This window comes from Rhododendron vialii, chromosome 10a, assembly GCF_030253575.1.
Source record: "Rhododendron vialii isolate Sample 1 chromosome 10a, ASM3025357v1".
Classification (NCBI taxonomy): domain Eukaryota; kingdom Viridiplantae; phylum Streptophyta; class Magnoliopsida; order Ericales; family Ericaceae; genus Rhododendron; species Rhododendron vialii.
In genome coordinates, this window is record NC_080566.1 from 2,670,844 (window position 1) to 2,693,806 (window position 22,963).

The 22,963-nt window shown below is 40.4% G+C and overlaps 3 protein-coding genes across 5 annotated transcripts; all 3 read right to left on the reverse strand.

The window, feature by feature from the left end:
• Positions 1-408: 408 nt before the first annotated feature.
• On the reverse strand, positions 409-9,008 carry LOC131303419 (CRM-domain containing factor CFM2, chloroplastic). Of its 3 annotated transcripts, none has more exons than XM_058330271.1 (12): positions 8,376-9,005; positions 6,202-6,730; positions 5,995-6,125; positions 4,316-4,630; positions 4,074-4,230; positions 3,686-3,978; positions 3,215-3,274; positions 3,072-3,122; positions 2,278-2,529; positions 1,969-2,200; positions 1,016-1,146; positions 409-921 (listed from the first exon to the last, which is right to left on the reverse strand). In XM_058330271.1, the coding sequence occupies exons 1-12, from the start codon at positions 8,964-8,966 to the stop codon at positions 691-693; spliced, it is 2,973 nt and encodes a 990-aa protein (XP_058186254.1). In that variant the 5' UTR covers positions 8,967-9,005; the 3' UTR covers positions 409-690. The 3 variants fall into 3 exon arrangements, 2 of the variants coding, with proteins under 2 accessions (XP_058186254.1, XP_058186255.1); XR_009192037.1 differs by having other exon boundaries at positions 777-921; positions 1,016-1,204; positions 8,376-9,008; XM_058330272.1 differs by lacking the exon at positions 3,072-3,122.
• A 3,413-nt stretch (positions 9,009-12,421) lies between these two features.
• LOC131304037 (uncharacterized) lies at positions 12,422-16,507 on the reverse strand. Its single transcript, XM_058331133.1, has 6 exons — positions 16,228-16,507; positions 14,786-14,821; positions 13,759-13,960; positions 13,170-13,248; positions 12,935-13,052; positions 12,422-12,728 (listed from the first exon to the last, which is right to left on the reverse strand). The coding sequence occupies exons 1-6, from the start codon at positions 16,401-16,403 to the stop codon at positions 12,692-12,694; spliced, it is 648 nt and encodes a 215-aa protein (XP_058187116.1). The 5' UTR covers positions 16,404-16,507; the 3' UTR covers positions 12,422-12,691.
• Positions 16,508-17,987: 1,480 nt separating this feature from the next.
• Positions 17,988-21,352, reverse strand: LOC131303820 (uncharacterized). The gene has a single exon (XM_058330847.1). It carries the CDS (start codon positions 21,217-21,219, stop codon positions 18,475-18,477), a length of 2,745 nt encoding a protein of 914 aa, XP_058186830.1. The 5' UTR covers positions 21,220-21,352; the 3' UTR covers positions 17,988-18,474.
• Positions 21,353-22,963: the final 1,611 nt, after the last annotated feature.

Consider the following 22,963-nt stretch of genomic DNA (forward strand, 5'->3'; position numbering starts at 1 on the left):
TGACAAGTTGCTGGAGACAACTTTGAAGCTCATTTCTGTAGTTGTATGCATTTATGTATAGCCGATAATTGAACTTAAGAACATCTAAAACTTGTTTATGCCATCATATATATACCATTCGCACACGGCGGAGTCACCTTCACAAAAGGGTCAAACATGACCGAGTATCATAATTATCAGACCGACAGTATCTGTGCTCTGCCAAAACCGGTATATTTCATTTCCATGCCTTCTGCAAATTCTGTCTTATCGCATTCCTTCTCCTGATTAACCCACTAGAGAATTGCCCTAACCTTCATTTACAAAGACAGGACTACGTACCTTATTGCAAAAGTAAAAAATGAAACACAACTCTATTCAGAAATGAACTGAATATAAAACACAAGCTACAACGGCAGGCTGTTCACATTTGCATGATAAATATCCATGTGGCATGCTCACCTGAATCATATTGATTTAGAAAACGAGTTTGTACATTTCGACATTGAATCAAAATCTTCAAATATAAAGAGGCTGAAACTTAGTTTTGTTCAGCATTCTTGGACTAACTACGCCCAACCTAAATCAGCTTCCGATTTTGTGGGTGCTGAAACATTTCAAAAGCTACAAATCTATTATGGAATTCACATGACTGCCAAAGGCGAACTGGGGCAAAAACAGTGCAAAGCAAACCACGTGAAATGAACCTCGTTATTTCACTTCCTCTGGGGTCCTATGCAACCCACATTCAAGTCTAATGGCATCTAGAAGCTCCGGAGAAATAACAGGCCGGAACTCACCCTTTCTTCCTACCGATGTCTTCATGGCGTCTTTTATATCATTCCTCTCAACAGTTTGCCCAGGTTCCACCTCCGCTCCCCAACCCCTGTAAAGTATGACTTTGTTTGTTTCATGAGAAACTAGAACTGCACCCGTGGCTTCCTGTGAGGACAACAGAAGGAACAGAAAGACTTTTCAGACAATTTGTCTAGAGCTGCACGAAAGCACAAGCAAAAAGGCATCCTCGTGTGCAAACCTCAAGCTTGGAAACCAATTCCTGAACTGAAGTCCCTTTGGCTCTGCCCTTGACATTGACTATAGCAAGAGGGTGCCTCTGAAAGTGCGTCTTAATAGTTTTTGCAACTCCAGTAACAATATTGCTCTTCCCTGATATACAGAAGAAGTAATGGAGACGCCAAAATGTGATAAGTTAGTAAGTTACCCTCTGTTGTAATCGAGCTATATATTAGTTAAAAGGAAGATGAAAAGACATAGCAAGTAGCAACATGCTAAACGTTAGAATTTCGGCACACAATTGAAGCATGGAATTTCATATCTGACGGAGATTCAATAGATTGAGTCAAAGATGTAATGGGTTCATATCTAACAAATTGAAATCTAGAAATTTGAAGTAAACATGGAGATATTCAAATTCCAGAAAAACAGAAGCTACGCAACGCAGCAATATAGCCTAGCAAAGTTACTTCAGATAGGAGCATAACTATAGGCATCTATTCTGTACCAGAAATATAAGAATCTAGGCCTCAATTACACAGGTTTCTCTCAATGAGTGAACTACCCATGCGGACACTTTGTCACTTCACTAGGTACATCTGGATATGTGTTTGATATCCAGCTCATTATGCATCTAGGAAGTCTACAAATTGAGTAATACCCTAAACAACATGCAAAATCACACGTCACAAATACCAAAAAATCTCAAATTTACTTTTCAAAAATAACTTTATGGAAAGGAAAATAAAAAAAGAAACATGATTGATTATCTAGCTGTTTTCCTATGTCCTTTGATATAGGAATTAGAAGAAGGAAGCAGCCAACATTATACACATACTCGTAGGCAGTAGCATAGCTCTAGGCCACCCCACTAGATATGTAAAGTTGCAAAGAGAGATGCCAGGGGGTAAAAATGCAAAATGAAAAGCAATAATGAACCAAAGTTTAGAACACGAGAAGGTGCAAAGAAGTTACCAACAGCAAGCACAGGGCGCTTTTTCATCTTGAGGGCTTGCTTTCGCAAAAGAAGTCTCTCTCTGTTAGAAAGCCATACAGCTCTGACAGGCACCCCACAAGGGATGTTCTTGGCAGGACTGTGAACTGAGTTATTTGTTCCATTCTTTGTTGATTCAACTGGTGTAATGGCCTTCTCATCACCAACATGTGACTCAGCATTAACAGCCGGCAAATAGCATGAACCTTGTGACTAATTCAACAAATTTTATCAGTTCAACTACCATTTGGAGTCAAACAAACAACAAGAAATGTAATTTTAAGCAATACCTCAGGATCATCAGGACAAGTTGCAGACTGAGCATCAACACCTAGACCATTCGAGCCCATAAGGACTCTGCTTTCTTCACGTTCCAACTCGGATACAGGCTCAGGCTCAGGCTCAGTTATGTTAAACTCATCCACCTTATCCAGGCATAATAGTGGAGAATCTCTTAGCATATCCTGCTGATTAGTTTCTGGACAGGCCGTCCCATCATTTGAGTTGAAGGAACTTGAATCAAATCCAGATCTTTCTCTAGCCTTCATAGAAAGAAAATGCATAACTCAATTGTGAAGAACACAATAAGATTAAATACACCCCAGCATGACACCAATACACAACACCTATGTAACTCACGTTGTATATCATTACTAATTTAGTTCATCATCTGTTAAGTGGAGCACTGTGGCCTTATCACGAGCTAAGCTTGGGGTCATGACTGGCAGTGGGCCATGGGTCTTGACCCCATACTTGGGGCAAGACTTACCTTCTATAGTTTCACTGTCAAATCTGAGGCATCAAACGTCAGTTGTGCCTAAAAATCAAAGGTTAAACATAAAATGCCTCTGAAAACCATAAAGGATCTGGCCTGATGCAATGACTACAGGGAGATGTAAACCGTAGTAAAATAAAATCCACAAACTGCATGTGAGTACTGTACAAGAGCTGGATAATCATAGTCATATCTCTTCCACACATTTAACTCTATTTTCTCCTTCTCTTAGAATGTTAGAACAGGCCAATATTGTTACAATATGAACAGAGTGGGAATATTTGATGAAGAAAGCATTAGGTTGCTCACCAGCTGAAAGTTCGCTCTTTTAGCTGGCTTATTTGTCTCCTTGTCTTCGGCCTAGGTAAAAAAAAACCTTTCTCATTTACTTAGATGCATAATCTAACTAGGGAGAGATGACATAAAACCAAGGGAGAAACACAATAACTCACCAACTGAAGCTTCAATTCATCAACATTTCTGGTAAGCTTCAAAACATGAAGTTTCAAGGACTGCATCATATGAGAAAAAGAAATGGACACGTTGAGAAGCACTACCACTTTGAGTGAAATGCTCACAAGAGAAATGTAAGCGAAGCATTGAGTCACACATAAGCAAGATACACGAGTTAGAAAAACATTTACGGGCCAAGACAACTGAGTAACTCAACTCGATGTTCGCCAAAAAGAGACTTTCACGAACGCAATGGACTCAAAGACCAATTTCAGCCTACCTTTTCTAAATTGAAAGAAGTGTAATGAAACCATTTTGGATATCAACTTTACACTCTCTTTTCTTTTCCTTTTATGTTTGTGCACACTTTGTGTGTCTGTGTTGGGTGGTGTTGGGGTTGGGGTTGCAGAGAGAGGTATAAAACTTAAGGTGCAGCATGTGCGGATGTACAAAAAGAATGCCACTTTTACCTTGTGACGCTGTGCTTCGATAGAGCGCTTCAGTGCCTCCCTTTTGCTCAGGAGTGTCCGAGGTCTTAAGCTAGCAGGTTGCTTATAGTTCTTCCCACGGTACACTAGTATTGCAAAACCTTTGCTGATTCTCTCCACTGTCACTAATATGCCACCACTTTCTGTCTCCAACGTCTGGGCTATTCCCTGAACCTCTTGAATGGATCTACCCCCGCATATTACCTTGACGAGTTCTCTATACTTCCAGTGAAGATGCATGTTTTCAACTGTCCCATCAAAAACTCCCCGCCTACCTGATGTCAGCCCAAATATCCTGGAAGCATTTTAGATAAATCTGCTGTTGGAAGAAAATTTTGAAACAGGTAGAGTAATCAGAAAGAAAACTCACCCAACAGAAGGAAAGGCTTCATTCTCAAGCCGACCTTCCTCAACATAAATCTTTCTTCTTCAGTTATACCCTCTTTGTCTATTTCAGGTTCTTGGGGAATCTCTCCCTTCTCCAGCTCTGCTAGAAGCTTCTCTGCCCTGGCTTTCTTCTCTAACGCCTGTTCTGGGAAATATGCCAATCAGAAAATGATTAAAGAGTTGAACAAGAAGGTAGCCAACATTAGCATCCTTGTAGATACATACCACATGCAACTTGTTTCTAGTGCTATTCATATCTGCTTCCGTAAATCCTAGCTTCTTTTGTTCGGAAACAAGATTCCTTTCGAGGCCCTTTATCCCATCCCATTCATCTTCATGACTAGAATCCACCATTCCATCTTTACACTCCTGCTGAGTCATAACTGATGAACTATAACCTGTTCCCTGCTCCTCCTTAGGAATAGCACATTTTCTGCGCTCTTCTATTGCTGAAGAAACAGCAGCCGGAAGAAAATCCTTTCCTCTGTAAAAGATGATAAATTCTTTATCCCGTGAAAGCAATGTTCCTCCAGTTAGCCACTGCAATAGATTATTTATAATGAGCAGATGTCAGTGAAAGTATAATGAAAATCAGTTATAACAAAATGTGTCACCAGAGAAGTGCTTTAAAAGACCTATACTACCAGCAGGTTCACACTTCACATAATAGTTCATGCAATTTATATGGTATAAATTAACATATACTACCAGAGAAGTGCTTTATGTCATGGCACCAGTTGTCATGCATGCCAACTCTTGGAGTAGTACAAAAGCAACTTTGACGATAAAGACTACATGCCGGCTAACACTTTGTCTATTTTCAGATTTTATTCTGCAAAACTCGCATCTCCCTCAACTTTGCAGGTTCAGACTATAGCAGCGGGTTAAGTACTAATCCGAATATTTTACGTTCATGTTTGGGGCTTATTTTTCCCAATCAGATTCAAATGATAGCTCGATTTAAAGTTAAAACGAGAGTACCTAACCCTGAACGTTCATGCCTGGAGCATATGTAATCTCAGGTAAGATTAGCATCCTCAAGATGTCCAATTTATCTCTGCTAAGGCCATAAATTAACAAATCGTGGCTCGCCATATAAGCGGCTTGTGTTTGTTCATTCATTTAATGAGCAAGCTGAGCATGAGTAACATAAAACTTGGAATAATACTCAGCCTACCCAAAACCCTAAGGTGTTCACATCTTCTCCTTTTGTTGGCGATCCAAAAAGTTTTATTGAAGGAACAAGTGAGGGCAAAGAACAAGGCATTCCTTCCAGTAAAAAGAAAATCTACAAGCTACAACTAATTTAAAACAGCAACAGTGGACTTAGGAGTAATTTTCCAAGAGTGGCAGGTGGGCTTTACATTAGAGAATTAGGACCCATTAATTTTCTGAAAACCCCAATACAACATTTAACAGCAAGTTCCTGTAACTTTTTCTAACAAAACCTGCAACACAGTTTTTCAAAAACAAATCCTAATTTCAGCCCTATTCTTTTTTCCCTATTACAAAACAAAAGCTACCAAATTTCAGTTACAAAAACCAAACAATCTGGTTATAGGCAGCCATGGGCAAAGTTACCAAAGGCTTAACCTTCCTCGGACGTGGCCAGATGCGTTCATTATATGCGTAAAGAAGGTGGAGCATGTGAGTATAAATGCAGTCACCCACTTGCTTGAATCACTGGGACTAACACTATGCCATAGGGATAACTCCCACACAGCGAAAATGACTTCATGCTATAAGGCCTGCCAGATAATCTCTGCTTGCACTACTTTAGAAAGTGAACTAAAAATCAAAATAGCCAAATAGGTAATATGTAGCTCCTAGACCCAACACCTGTGGAAAATAATTTGGAACTGTGGGAAATGAATAGTCATGTGTCACTGTCACATTTTATTGACCTTTAACTCTTCAGCCATCAGTTCACTGTTGGTGTTTTCAACCCCTCTCTTAACTGCAATTTTGGCAATCTCACTTTTCTCCCACAGCTTGACAATGGAAGCAGCCAATCCTTGAAGATTCTTATTTCGACCTGAGAAAAGGAAAAATGCAAGTGAACGAATTGACAAAAAGCAGAACTAACAGCCATGCTATTCAAAGTAACTCACCTAGCACAAAATGACAAGGTAAAGGCCAGCCAAGTCTTTTCAAGATCGTCAGTTCATCATTCGTAAGTTTAGGCTTCACCCCATATGGAAGAAGGCGGAAAGGTTTCCTGTATCGAGGAAGAATAGCTGGTAGAAGATCAGCATCAACGGGTAGAGGATCATATCCCCACCAATTAGTGAACCGTGGACCAAGTCCATCTAGTAGACGGTTGACTTCTTCAGCAAGCTGTGCTTCACCAGGTAGTTGAAATCGTACTCTATTTGGAGAACCAACACCTTGTATCAGGTGGGGCTGAGGCATTTTGGTCGATAGATTTGTTATGGTAGAATTAGTACCATCTGCATCAGATGAGAAGCTTTCCTCTCTTACATCTACCCCAGAATCCGTGCTTGAACTCAGTGAAGTAGCGGCAGAGGTGTCATTTGTTGAATTGGGATCAGACGAGAAATAAGGAAACTTATAATTAGCTCCTCTATAGAGTACTATGATACCTCCAGACCTCCAAACAACCAAACCTCCAGTTTTCCGCTGCAAGAAAGATTCAAGTTAAGTTTACATGCATGGAGAAAGGTAAAGGCCATGCCAAAACCTGGTCCTTTTGCTGATTTCATTCCACGCAATTTGCATTTTATCTCAACTACTACATACCCATTAAATTAGAAAATGTATCGCAAGAAAAATTTAAGAGCAACCTAATAAAGGTCACACCTTCCTTGAAACTAGATGATCCTGACCTACATAATTGCAAGCCTGCGAGACTATACAAGAATGGCGTTACTTTTATAAGTGTCCATATGAACTTCAATAGTGATAATCTGGTCAAACAGGAAGTTCATTTGCAATGTACTGTGAGAGTCAGAGACCTACATTAATATATATCTTCGCAAAACAAACCCATCAAGACATGAAAACTGTATCAGTGGAGAGGGGACAATTTCCAACTATCCACACTTCCATGGAAACTAAAATCCCACTAAAGAGCTCCACAACAGTGAAACACATTTATAAGTTTCAGTGTGGACGCTCAAAGAAAATGTAAGACATATTTCTCTTTTCAAAACACAAAAAAGGTCTCTATGATTAGAAACCACCCTGTATGTGTACCTAAATATCTTTGCACACTGCAATGATCAAGATGGAAGTTCGAAGAGAAAAAAGACAAACAACGTAAACGTGCATAGAAGCCACACAATACTAGCCTGCAATTCAACAGGTGGTCACAGGGGGGCGGATGGGGGCAAGGCCCTCAAAAGTTCTGAAATTTTCTGATTATGCCCTGTAGTTCATAGAGTATTCATCATACACCGACTATAAGTTGGCAATCCCCATTTGACAAACGCCTAATCAAGTTCTTTTTCTGTTTACCGGTATTATTCAACTCAGAAGTTGTTACTCTGTATTGCTTTAAACTATGTATCCGCCATGCACACAAGTTGCAATCAACCAAACAAGGGACAAAGCTAGTCAAACCTCCAACTATACAAGCTCTAATATATGTTAAAATCATGGCCAAAAAGGTTGAGCCTCAGCAAAGTTCGTGCGTATGCCACTTGCATAAGCCAATGGTTTCGAAATTTCAAACCAAGACATTAAGTGGAACATCCTATTGCCCGAATCATAATGCACCCTGACCCATATTTTTAGCTCAAAAGAACGTAATAAAAGGACTACAAAGGAATCAAGCTGCTGCGAACTGTTCTAGGCTCATTCCATTCGTCTATTCAACAAACCGAAACCTGCGCATTTTAGAGTTGTTTAACGAATCGCCTAGAAGTATGAACTTGAATATGTTCAACTATATAACTTGTAAATGTAAAAACTCATATATGTACATAACAAAAAATTTATAACATCTATACTTACAAACGTTTACATGCACTATAAACTTATATATGTACATTTCTTTACAATGTTGTATTTCTATGAACTTATATATGTATGTACCTAATAAAATTTTATTTGCAACTCTAGATCTTTACGCGAGCATAAATATATGGTATTTTTGGCTCGTTAATTCGTGAACAAGCTTGAGGTCGGCTTATCAAATTTTTATTGGGCTCGAACTCACTGAAACTTATCAAGAAAACCTGAACATTCTAAAACTCGGCTCGACTCATTTGCAGCCCTAGTTGGTAATTGTGGTGAAATGTAAGCAGTACTATATGATTCAAACCTCCAACAAGTCATGAGTCCTCTGCATATTCAACCTCCAAACATCCTCAACAAAAAGCTTCACCACCTCCGAATTCCTCCACCTCTCATGAATCCCGTTCACGATCCCCTCCGTAACCCCCGCCTTCCCAACCTTCAACTTCTTCTTCAACTCAATCCCTAACCTCCTCAGCCTCCTCACCTCCTCCCTCGGCATCGTCAGTTCCGCCAGCGTCGGCACTCTCTCTCCTCTTTCCTCCCCCTTCTTCTTGGACTTCTCCGGCGCGCTCCAGCTCGTGTCAATGGTGTGGCCCACTCGGTGCTTGGGAAGCTGGTTGGGAAGGGGAATGAATACCTCGCCGGGAGCGGCATTGGTGGTGGGGTCTAGGGTTTGGGTTGGGGGTTTGTTGCGGTCGTCGTCTTCGACGTAGCCGAGGCTGCGGAGCTTGTCGGCAATTCTTTTGATGGCGGAGTCGGGGACGGTTTGAGTGTCGGCGGAGGCGGAGGGACGGAGGAGGAGGAACTTGGGACGTAGTAGGGGTTTGGGGAAGGAGGAGATTGGGAGGAGAGAGGAGGAGGATTGGTAGTTGCAGTTGAAGAGAGGGAGCAACATGAGGAGAGAGAGAGAGGAAGTGGATTACCTCAGTTCTGACTGACGATATCCTCCGTTTCTCTGATAAAGGAAGACGAACGATGGCGTTTTGAGATTTTTTAAACTCGTGTTTTGGGACGAGATATTGGAAGAACACGAGAGAGGCGGGTTTTTCGGATTTTTTAGACTCGTGTTTTAGGAATGCGAGATTACCTAGTGGAAACGATGCAGTTCAGAAACCTCCGCGATTCAGGGAACTCCGACGACGCCGTCTTGAGATTGTTTAACTCCAGTGTGGAGAATGCAGGGTTGAAATAACATAGACGAAGTCGTCATGATTCCTGAACAGCTCGTGTCTAGTGAACGCGACATTTTGAGGACCAAGAGCCACATCTTTTTGGTAACTTCGATTTGAACTCCTGTTCTGGGGACACCAGACTAAAACGATTAGTAAGATAAACGATTTTGTAGACAATAGGAATTCTTTGTCATGAGGTTTTCAATTCATCTAAAGAGAGAGCAAACACAAATTCTTGTACATCCCGAAAACAGAAAGTATATTTGTGAGCCTGTCTTTAGGCTTACATTTTGTAGCAGTGTAGCAGCAAGTTGATTCTCAGTTGAAATGGTGTAATGGCAGCAATGGAGTGTCATCAAGCGATTTGACAACAAGCAATACTCCATTTCCTCCTTAGCTTGAAAGCCTCCAAGAGGTTTAGCAGATAACCATAAGATTTCCAAGCCAAATAGCAGTAGCAACAACAAAAATCAGAATTTCAGATTTTCCGCAGCAGCAGTTACATAACATAACATAACAGCAGCAGTTGAGAATCGGTGAGCCTTGAGACCTCCTAATTTGATCGGCACTTTCTTGATCACGAGTCATTGTGGTTACCTTTCCTTCCTTTCTCTCTACGAGCTATATCATTATCGGCGCCTATGTTAGCTGGGTGAGTGCCTGCTTTCCTGCTATCTGCCTTCTAAGAGGTTGCAGCCCTTCAAGTCACAGTACGACTTGGTTTCGGCAGGATAGCTTGGTACGTAGCAACTTTGGACTTTCTCTGATGGGTCCCCCGGGAGCTTGCCCCTTAACGTTATGTAAGGATCATACATTCCCAAAGATGGGAGAACAGGAAAGCAAACGCGATGACACAGATCGCCTCAGGAGTCAGGTTCCCAGCAGGGACCGTCAGTCACTCTAGAACGTTACAGCTAAGGAGCGGATTCAGAGCCCGCTGAAGCACGCGTTTAAGAAGCAGCACCACCAATGGCAATTGCTCAAGCACCAGTAGCACCTATTAACAATAAGGAGCCTTGGAATGAAATAACATAACAGACAACTCAAAGCCAACAAAAAAAACTCAACACTCCCCTAATCCTTACCAATAAAGTCTCTCTTGATCGAAGCCGCGCAACTTCAGCAGCATACCCTCCAACTCCATTAGAGAGATTCCTTTATTGCCTTAAGCTTATAGATGAAGTCACTGATGTAATCTTTGCCTTCGGGTCGGGTATGTTCGAATGAATTGACTGATTTCAAAAAAAATAAAAAATAGATGGTCATTTGTTCCCACTTACCCTAAAAAATGAAAGTCATTCCTTCCCCACTTTGTTTTCACCCGAAAAGTTATTCTAATCTTGATAATCTCCAGAATCTCATCCCATTGTGGTTCTGAGTTTTCGAAAAAAATCATCCATTAGCTAGCCATGTTGATAGGTGCCATATTGCCATCCCTATCAATTGTGTTTGAAAAAGTCTCATTTGCCATCTGGCCATATTTCGGCAAGAGACATTAGGCTCTCTTTTTTTTTGGTATAAAAGTTATAGAGATTGTCAATTTAAATTCCGTCAATCAACAACAAAGCCCGATCTTGATCTTCACTTCGAATTGTAGACGATACAAATTGTAGAATCGTAGGTTTTTAACAATTCCATTAGAGAGATTATCTTTTGAAGGAGACGATACACTATCGAAAACTATGTTCATATCACTATCGAGCTCTGTCGTGAGACAACCGACCACAGCCAAAGATCCAACAGCTAATCAATATAGGACAATAAAACTTCCAAATTCACCTATACGGACACTTATCAAAACACTCAGAGATACTCCATAGAGGCACATCTAGAGAAATGAAAAATTTACAGTTTTGGTGACAATAACAAGAATTGCAACAAAGAAATAAAAATCCAAGGATCAAAAAAGAAGATAGATCTTAATTAAATTAGGTAACATGAAATGAAAAATTCGATAGCCTCATTTGAATCGTACACGATTCGAACAAAAATTAAGTTTTTTGCATACATGGAAATATGAGGCCAGAATCAGTTCGAAGAGAATTGACGCCCGTTTGTGAACAAATATTCAGTGAAAAACATTATGTGTACACACCCCGAGAGGGAGAGAGAGAGAGAGATAAGCACGATGACTGGTATTCGGTTAGCTGCACGTACTGGCATTCAGTAGAAACCTCTCATATGACATATGCTAAATGGCGTCGACCGGTTTCCATTTAAAGATCGCATCTTCAACACAGAAGTTATCCCAAAAATGACGTCGTCCGTACTTGTAAAGACTTCTCATTTTCAACCTCCGTACTTGTAAAGACTTCTCATTTTCAACTTGCGAAGTCGCTTGAAAACATGAATTTGTCAAATCGTGAGCTCATTTCAGTTTATCACCATGATCAAAACCATTCATGTTTCAGAGATTGTCAAGAACCTTTAACCGTGTCAAATATCCTTTGAATCGAGTACTCATGATACATAATCGGAGATGATAAGTGTGAATTTGTTTTTGTGAAAATAGATTTGGCCACACTCTATCGAATCCATTCTGTCAACGACGGAGAACGGAGAAGAGTTGTTCAGAAGAAAACGTCTGGTTTTATTGATACCTCGCCTCTTGAAATCACGAGGTTTTGAGAGACAACGTCTGTAACACGAGTTTGTCAAATTGTGGTCTCGTTTCTATCGATCTCCACAATCGAAATCGTTCACATTGTAGAGCCTGTGAAGAAGATAAACAATGTCAAAGATCATTTGAATCGAGTTCTGAACCATGCTTAATCAGTAGAGCCTGTGAAGAAGATAAACAATGTCAAAGATCATTTGAATCGAGTTCTGAACGATGCTTAATCAGAGATGATCAAAGTGAATTTGTTTTTATTAAAATAGATTTGGTCACACAGTATCAAACCCATCAGAGCAAATATTAGAACGAGTTCGAGCGACGCCGTTGGCGTATTTTGAAATCGCGTTTTGGGAATGCGAGCCCACTGGAAGCAGTGATCTGAACTAAAAGATTATGTGACCGAGCATATCTATCTACCAATCACACTAGGCCTCACTTCCAGTTGCTACAGATTTTTCTAACATAAATTCCATTGCAAGACTGCCATCCAACGTATACTACCAGATTGTTCAAACCTGCAAATGTTACAGTGTAGCCACACACACACACACACAGTAGGAATTCTTTGTCAATGAGGTTTTCAATCCATTTAAAGTGAGCAAACAAAAATCCCTGTACATCCCAATAACAGAAATTTTATTTTTGCTGACCCTTTCTTCAGGCTTACATTTGTCTATGATCGTTTGCATTATATACCCTGACAATAGGCGGGCGAGTTACACGAAACAATTGACATGCATACAAATGTTATCATACACTTATTTACATATGGTACATTATGCACACTGGAGACTTCACATTGAACACAGAAGTTCATCAGAGGGATGGAGTTCAGAAAGTTATTCGCGCAGCAAAGGAGAGTTTGTTCCTGTAAATGGAAGATACCCATAGGGGAAGGGAGGAAAATAACTGCATCAGGTAACAATTAAGTAGACACCTTGAAACCATTTTTTCATTTTTATTCATTCTCAAAGGAGAAATTGAGACTGATGGTATTACATTCATTTGGTGATAATTTTGATATATGATAAAGTTGATTACAGTAAGGACAGCGGATACCAGTCTGATACTCACATTTCAGCCTGCAGGTACTGCTCCACTGTAAGAGGTTTAGGACCACCAAACCAGTTTATCAGAAATATATTCTCAATTTCTAATTTAAAGAACTGGAAATTGTGATCCTTGGGCCAACCTGTTGAACCACCAAAAAATAAGAAGATGAAGACGAGGAGAAAAGACTCGTATCGGTTAGCAAACAAAGGCCTAATGTAAGAGAAACTGCAGCTAATGCACCATAATTTGTCATTACCCTTCATCTCAGGATGCTTCGTAAACAAGGCCTTTTTAGCAAATTCAGCTTCACCGGTGTTCCCAGCAACTACCTTCAACTAAAATACCATTGAGGAAATATTTTAGTTACAAAAATACCAAATAGACAATTACTAGATACAACAAGCAAGGCTTAGTCGACAAATTCATCAAAAACTTGAATAACAGAAACTGAAACTCACAACGTGCCAAGGAACCTGTAACTAAACAGTCTCTTTCCATATCACTTCCCTTGTAGGCCAATGGATGTTCTCTTGGTCTCTCAACCTTAAGGGCATCCTCACACACACACACACACAGAGAAGGAAATAGGCCTCTTTGCTATGGTGCCTTGTAGCACTGGTAAAATTGTCCGGAGGTGTCCACTTGGTTAATAAGACATGTATTCGGAAACAACCCATATAAATGCGGGAGTGGAATAACCACAGAATCCCAAATAGTTCACTGAGGATTACAATTAAATGTATACTTTATTTTTTTTTGCTCAGCAATAAAATGTATACTTGAGAAGTTGTCATGAAGCACAAATGCCGTGCCATACATAGATAACGGATGATCATGCAACACACCTTTCCCGTGAGGGTAATTTTTGAACAGGTGGGGTTCTCAGGATCTGATTTGCCACAAGTTCCAACTGGGTATTCACTAATTGTAAGAGAAGACCTTTGGTCTTTCAATGCATTACTCGCTGTTGGATCAAGAGTAGTCAAATAGAAGTATGGAATCCCATGACCTTCGTCAGGTAACCCATCACTAAATGAAACCACATTCCTGCATAGAAGTCGAACACTTCAGTTGAGTGGAAAGTAAGAGTATCAGGGTACTAAATAAATCTGCTAATAGAGTTGCAAACAAGAAGGCATGGTTGAATGATGAGGCAATGCACGATCCCTGCATCTTAATAGAAACTTAAAATGGGAATGGATCTTCAGGCCCCGCGAAAATTACTGATCGGTTGAGTGCAAAGTATAATTGCATGATAGCGGCAACTTAATTTTTGTTACTAAAGATAATAAGAAGCAGTGCTAAAACTTTGTGCTGGATTATGAGTAATTGTGTGTGGTGTTGGAACTAGTCTATGGAACTGTAGTCAATAAGCAATGCCTGATTGGGCAAGTGGAGTGATAGCCAAGTGGTAGGCACCATGTACCCCATGCATTTGACAGGGGTTCTACCCTAACGAACTACAACCAACAATGTTGACCTTTGCCGAGCAAAGCAATGCCTGATTGGCAGCAATGGCATGTCAAACTTTGTGGATCTCAAGAAATGTGATGCCTAGACTTTCCTCTTTAACCCGTAGGTATAAGCTCTAACAGTTTGAAAAACAATAATTCTCATCTCAATCAAAAAAATTCAGCGAGGATAAAATTACATGATACACAATAACTTGATCTTATTCATTTGTTTTAGTGCACATTCACAATATAGCTTTATTCTTTAGAGAAGCTCTGCTCAATCCCAAAAACTGCATCATCGCTAATCTAATCTTTACATCACAAAGTAATTCAATGAAAACTGTTACCAAATGCAGCAAATGAATCACAAATCACTTAGACATGGTGGGAATACACTGACGTATGAAGTAAGACGTACCCAAAAGGTGCACCTCCCAAATCACTTGAAAGGGTACTGCAAAAAATAAAACAAACCCATCAGCTTTGAGTTTCACAACGTTGAAGTTTTAACCATTTCCTGCATGCATCTCATCCCTAATTCAAGGCAAGGTTGTAAGTCTAGGGCAAAAGAAGGCAACCAGTAGGCTGCAGCCTGCAAATAATACAACTCATAACCAGGGGGCACTTTTCTGCAACATGAGAGAGTCATCATGATACATATACAATTGGATTCTATATGCATGAAATTTCCTCTCTCCTTTCACGAAACTGCTGCAGTTTTATATGCTATTTACTTCCTCATCAAAAACATTTGTTTGCAACTTCAGGCATTCTCTGCAGTTACAAATAGATCTTTCGTCCAAGTTGCGTTTTGTAGCTACAGAACAAATATACTTCAACTGCCCATTTCTCAGTAAATTCTGTTCTGACTTATCTCAATCCATTTTGATCCTTGAACCTCTTGAATCCCATTTCCCCTCTCCATTTATGTAGATATGGAAGCCTTTATACATCTCTCTCAATTACCATCGGTAAGGAACTTTCAACAATTAATCAAAATTCAACCAAATGTCGTCCAATACATAAAAATGGCAAATGATGGCATGAGGGGAATCTTTATCCATTCCAAATGAAGGTTCAATTGAAAGAAGACAAAATGTTCCCAAAACTCACAACTCTAGAAAGTACATAACCAAAATCAAATAGGATTGCCGCATTTATACAATTGATCACACAGCAATGCACAAGCTGAATCGTAAATGCTATGAATAATCTCCGACTCCTTGCAGTTTCTGCAAAGAAAGGAGGGGAATCTCTACGAGTTCCTCCCATTGTGATAGTACTATGCTGTTTAGAATCATGAGCATACAGCCTCCATGTGAAGTCAACCCAATTATGATCACACCCAGTTGGATTCAGCTATATGATACCGAAAACCCGATCATTATTAAAGCAATAAAGAGTTCATCTCACCCCATGGATTAAAAAAAAAATTCTAAAATTGTGTATAGTTTTTCTTGTAATTTCTTTTTCCCCGAATAATGTCTGCACTGGATTTTTCCTATGAAGCCAAATTTAGTGAAAATTCACTTAAATTTATGAATAAGCAGATAACATAGCTTAACAAAACAAAATAAACTAAGCCCACACTAAAATTCACTTAATTTATAAATAAGCAGATAACATAGCCTAACAAAACAAAATGAACTAAGCCCGATAAATTTTTGACCAAAAAAAATAAAAAATCTTATCTTTAATCCAGGGTTTTCTATAGAAAAAAATTTGAACCTTTTTTTCACTGCTGATCAAAAATCCAAGAGCCGCCCCTGACCATTGACATCAATTATCATCAACTGAACATAATCTAGATACATACATGTATATAATTATACATGTAGAGAGAGAGAGAGAGAGAGGTACTTTAGAACGCCCCAGGAACTCTGAGAAACCAACCACCGAGCGAAGGAGGCGGCGGCATCTGGCTTCGGTCTGGAGAGGGAGAGGGAGAGGAGCCGTGCTTCAGCGCGATTGTGAAATAGCAAGAACAGAAGGGGCAGAGAAAGGAGGAAATAGTCAGAAACGGGTTTGAATTTCATGTTTCAATCTTCTCTCTGTGTGTGTAAGAAGAAGTGAAGAAGACGGAGTTTACACAGGACCTCTTGCCTATAAATAGGGGAGAGTATATTCTTGAAATTCTGTTTTCACCCCCATTTGCTGGAAAATTATTCAGTGCCCCAACAACAGCAAATATACATGGATTATTGATTCGTATAGACGAGAGAAATTCAAAAAATAAAAAATTATGTTCAAAACCACAAACTTTTTTAGGCTTATCTTACCCATCATTTGGTGTTTCATTCATAGACAAACTAATTTGAACTAGTAATACAAAGGGGTTAGTTTCATTTCAAGCACATAAAGACAAAAATAGTCCAAAACTCAGTCTGATTTTTTTACAGGGTCCTGACTTTTCAAAGATTTGAAGAATAAATTAAAGATTGAGTCCTTTTTGTTAGACTATAATATAAAAAAAATCCCATCATAAGAGGGGCCTCTAAAATTTGAAAATTTTGCGAGATTTAAAGTAGCCGCCTCTTCGGCTTCAATTCAGGATCGGCTCTGTTTTTGGATAATGCTTACCAAAAATAGAGAGATTCCTAAAAAATACAAGAAATTTTGGGGGCCAAAATTGTTGGCACCAGAGCAAGGACACCATATGCCAAATATCATGCCAAAGGTAAAATGTAGCATCAAGAATGGCAAATTCTCTCCAGATTTTACCAATGCCATTCTTGGTGCTACATTTGGTATGAATTTGGCAATTATCATACTTGTCACGCCATCCCAAAGTGTGGGAAGGTGATTGCAAAGGTAAAATGAAATTGTTCCAGTACAATAATTCTTAACGAGGGCAGTTTTGGTATTATCACAATCCTTGTTTTTCTTCCAAATGACATCAAAACAAACCAAAAAGGAAAAGACTCTAACAATGTAATTTTAACATCAGCAAGTGAGTTTGCTCTTGAAATTTAGCTCAGGGTCGGCACTGATCGTGGATTTGTTGCAGAGGATTTGAGCCAGAAAAATTGAAAAACTGATCCCAGTTTGCTGGCCCCGCAGCATGGGTTACACCTTTCTACATACTCCCAGCTCTCTCTCTGTCTCTCTCTCTCTCTCTCTCTCTCTCTCTCTCTCTCTCTCTCGATTTTTCAGATGGCTTTTAATGCTTTATCTTGTGATCTTATCTTCTGCTCACATGATTTGTGCAATTATGCCTGTTACGCTACTTGTGAATGGTTCCCATTTACTCTTCCTGTTTGTTTGTATGATGAGCTGGAGTAGATGAGATCATGACAGATACTATACTCTTGTTCGGTTAAAGTTGTGGAATTCCCGCCCTTAACTGATGAGAGACAGAAAAATGTGCATATAGAAAAGAGTGTTCCTAACCAAAGGAAACGAGTAATTTACTTAACGAGCCTTTCTAAAGGACCCGAGCCTTTGAGTGTTGAGCTCAGCTCGTTTTTCTCAGTGTCCTCACATTTGAACGGGCCCAGTCGGTTATCTCAAGCCAAAATACATAAGCTCTCCCTGCATGATTGATCCAAACGGCTCAGCCCAGATTCCCCCGCAATTTAGGTGCAGCCTTAAATATAGCACAAACAAGAATACAGACAAGCTAGAAGATTAAACCATAGTATTAGATTGAAGTTCAAAATCCAGCATCAAGCAATTCTATGCATTTCCCTTTTCCTTCACTGTTTTTACTCCTCTCATATTACAATTTTCCCAGCAAGAAAGCGAGCTGAGAATTTGATAATCAAAACCTAACTAGATCACTGATGAAAGCGGAGAAAGGGGCAGCATACCCATACAACTGAGAGCCACCTGCCTTTTCTGTTAGACATTCTCCAGCTGATCCAACAAGAACTACCCTACCTACCAACAAGTGTGAGTGTGATACATAGCAACGCTTCAAGAGCCCATTCATTCTAGTGACAATCCTTCAAGATCCATCTGGAATCAACTATAACCAAGGTGATATCGATTATCGAGGAGCAGTAATTAGCAGTGTATTCATTTCTAACATTCTTGTAGCAGTTCTACAAAATGAGGAGCTATATTGCTACTCCAAACACTTCAAGGAGAAAATAAGAAGCCAAGCACTTAACTACCCTTGACACATTCCACCTGCACTGTCAAATCCTTGATTCCAGCATCATGTAACATATGCAAAACCTGTGCCTTTGCGTTTGCCATGTCTGCTTCTGTGGAGACGTGAAGATGAAGGGTGCCCACAACTTCTGTGTTTGTGAAACTCCATACGTGAAAATTCTGAATGCCACGTACTCCCTTTATCTTCACAATATCGTTTAGAGCTTCCCTGAGATCATGCTCATGAGCCCTAGGGATTCTTTGAAGCAGAACTTCCGCAGAGTTCCTGAGCAGAGATATTACAGAAGCTACAATTAGCACTGAGATAAAAATCGAGCAGATGGGGTCCGCCACAAGCCATCCCTTGTACTTAATTAAGAGTGTTGAAATAACAACACCAACACTTCCCATGGTATCTGCCAAAACATGTAAGAAGATGCCTTCCATGTTGTGGTCAATGTGGCGGTGTGGCTTTTGCTTTTCTTCTCTGTGAGATGGTAGTTCTATCTGTTGGGAATTGCCACTTAGTCCAGACGAATGAACTTCAAAACCCAGACTATGAACATGAGAATCTCCCCCTGAAGGATCTTTAGTTGAATGGCCATTGAAGCTTCTAGAAGAATTAACTGAGGCGCCTCCATGGGGATGCTCGTGAATGTGCTCATGATGATGATGCTCATGGTGGTCATCATCGTGAACATGGTGATGCTCGTCACCATGCCCAAGATGACGATTCCCATGGTGGTCATGATCATGAACATGGTTGTGATGGTCATGACCATGGCAACTGGCACTACTACTTTTGTGGTTTTGTGTATGATCAGAACCGTGATTGTGGTTACAATTATGGTGATCATGAGCTTCCTTGTGCAAGTCATCGTGGGCAGAACTTGATTTTTCATGGCTGTCATGGGAAACAACTATACATTCATGATGATTGCCATGAGCCTTATGGTCATGTCCACAGTGACCATGTGAATGATTGTGCTCGTCCGTGTGAGAGTGAGTGTGAGAGTGAGAGTGCGATGGTGAATGTGAATGTGAATGTGTACATGATCCGGTTCCACCATGGGCATGATGATGCTCTTCGTGGAAGAAGATAAGACCGACCACATTCACAACAAGCCCTCCAATAGAAACTGTCAACAAACTATTAGTTGAGATTTCCTGGGGGTCCAATATCCTCTCCAATGACTCCAGAACTATTAGGGCTCCAACAAGAACCAAGAAAACAGCGTTGACATATCCCGATAGAACCTCAAATCTCCCGCGACCATAATTGAATTGACTGTTTGCTGGAAGCCTTGAAATATAAGAAGCATACAATCCAATTCCAAGAGCTGCACAATCGAATAACATGTGACAGGCATCTGATATCAACCCCAGGCTGTTACTCATGAACCCAGCAACAAATTCCACAACCATATAACCCATGTTGATCAAAAGGAAAAGGGCAATCTTGCGGGACTTTCTCTCGCTCAGAATGTGGCGGATGGGCTTCATGATTAAGGCAGTAAACGATTCTGAGGATTCCACACCCAACTCAAGATAAGTTGAATACACAGGATCCAGTTCTCTAACAGCGATCCCAATCAATAAACCACACATCAACAATCCCCAAAGCGAAAGCTCCGGAAAATAAAACAGTTCCAAAAGCATAGTACACACAAAGGTAACAAGGAATTCCCTCTGAAAATCTTTGGAATTCACTGACTTCTCGTCGCTGAAATTCTCACTCAAAAGTACCCCAAACACAACAGTATTAGCCAAAGGCCAACCTAAACTTCGTATCGAAATACTGTCTCCATCTGCTTCGAACACAAACATACTGATAACAGCAGGAATGAAAAGCACAACTGTTGTGAAAAACAGTGAAATCAGCCGAACCCGTTTCCGACCCAGTTCCCTAACACTCCCCCAGTTCATTGAAACCCGTTCATAACACCCTAAGAACCCACAGAAAAATGGCAGCAACATCGGCCAAACCCTAACACAATTCTGACCCTGAACCACTTGAAACCCTTGTTTAGCAACATTCACAGCAGATAAAGGAAAACACTCAATGCGATCCCAACTAATCGATAATAACAACAACCCAACAAACAATGCAAAGAACCCACGAACCTTAGCCGATCCGATATGATCCGGGTCGCGATTTTTTCGCCCCTCAGAGAAGAACCGGGCCGCCACGTTTCCCGAGAGCTCGGCGAGGATCATGGCAGCGGTGCCGCAGTACCGGAGGGCTTGGAACCTGAGGAGAAACACGACGGCGAGGAGGAGGGATTTGGAAAGGAGAATCCTGAACTGGGTTTGGGAAATTGAGGTGGGAGAGAAAATGGGCTGGTGTTGGTTTTGACGGAAGGGGGATTTGGAGGTGGGAGGGGTGAGGAGAGAGAAGGAGAGGGTGAGGAGGAGAGAGAGGAGGGAGACGAGGAAGGAGAAGGGGAAGAGAGAGAAGGAGGATGGGGAGGAGCGGAGGAAGGGGAGGAGGGAGTAGAGGGAGCGGAGAGAGAAGAGGAGGAGGAAGAGGAAAGAGAGAGAGGTGGTTTTGGTGGTGGGGTGTGGTGGTTTGGGGAGGAGAGAGAGGGGGTGTTTGGATGAGGTGGGCGTGGGGGTGGGGGTTGGGGTAGATGGAAGGTAGGGGTAGAGAGAGTAGGGTTTTGGGGTGGTGGTGGTGGCGGTGGCGGTGGGGCGGTGAGGGAGTGAGAGGCGGTGGGGACGGTGGTGGTGGTGGTGGTTGTGGAGGTCGTCGGCCATTGATGCGGCCGCGGGGGTGATCGAGGATTGGGGAGTTTCTGACTCCTTTTTGGTCTGATCTTGGCTTTAAACCCACTTGGGTTAAGGTCCCCCTCAAGTCTTCGGGACACGTTCAAAGTCCATGGATTTTTCTTAGACCGTTACATACGAATCATGCTCGTGTCAAGAACTTACCATTTTTTTACTTTGTAACTTACGGGTTCGGGTCATCTTACGCACATCGATAAAACTTACACTAAATGTTCAGTAATGGAGTTCTATTAAAATCGAAGCAAAATTTCACATGGACTTATCTCAAAAGAGTTGGTAGTGCTTTAGAGATATCCAACCTAAGACTTTATCAGTAAGCAAACTGTTAGTCCGACGACTTAACCATCAAGTCAAAAATTCGGTGGACCTGGCGGTGGTGGTGAATGGCGATGGTTGATTGTGGAAGTTGTGGGCCGTGGATGCGGCTGGGGAAATCGAGGATTGGTGAGTTTGTGACTCGGTTTTGGTATTTGGCTTGGACCAACTTGTGTTAAAAGGACAAGGACTGGGTGAGTGTGGTCCTTGTGCCTTGGTTCAAACTAAGGACCGGGTCAGGATTTCATAAACATGGGAGCTAGATTATAAACAATGAGATTTTGAAAATTTAAAAATTTGTTTGGTTTAGATTTTGAGAGATGTTTTTTGAATAACCAGTGGAGAAAGATAGAAAAAAAAATGAAATTAATAATTGAAGAAAAAACTTATGAGATACTATGGGAAGAGAGAGAAATTGGATTTTTAAACCCAAAACCAACACATTCTTAAGCATTAAATATCTAAATAACACCTAATACAAAATATAATTCATAACTAATATTAATATTAAAATTTTAAAAAAAAATTAAACGACGCTGTGGCTGTGGCCCCCATATGCCCCACAAGTAGCTCCGTCATTGATCTAAATGTTGCATACAATTCATGAATTCACTCACAGGCCCACCTCAAAAAGTGGGTGAATATTACTCACTCTTTTATTAGTTGCTGGAAATAGATGAACCCAATTATTTTGTAACTCACATTTTACCGTTAACCATTGTCTAGTTAAACTATAGTTAACTGCATATTGAAATATGGGTGGGTAAATCATAACTTGCCTATTCGGTTTTTTGATCGGCAAAAAAAATTATTAAGAAAAACTCGACATGGTACATCGAGAAAAAGGAAAGGGGAAATCCAACACATGATTGGATGAAAAAAAGAAAACATGAAACATGCCAAAAACTCAGCAGCGAACCCCAAAACCAAGCAAAAAGCACTTTGCCTATTCGGTTACTATGGTACAAACTACAAACCAAGAAACAAGAAAAAAGATGAGTTTACAACACCGATCCATTGAGAAAAAAATGATGAATATGCTCAGCTTCAACTAAACAACGCTGCAGTGTTATGAGCTAAAAAGCACATGATTGATGCTTCAATTGAGAGAAGTTTATTTTCTCGTTGGGAAAAAAATGAGCAAACCAGATTTTGGATTATGTTCAATTGTGTTAGCAAAGAAAATGTCCTCTTCAAAATTGCACTTTGCTTAAGTAAAGGTAAAGAAGATAAAAATAGGCTAGTGCTTCCAAACCCAAAGCTCAATACAACTAGGATAAAATCACGAGGGAAAAAAAAAAAAGTGCTTAGCAAACCAATTTTTTGAGGGATGGAACACAGTACTTTTGTTTGGTTCTTCATATTCAATCATGTTATTCTTCATTTTTTTTGTCTTTGA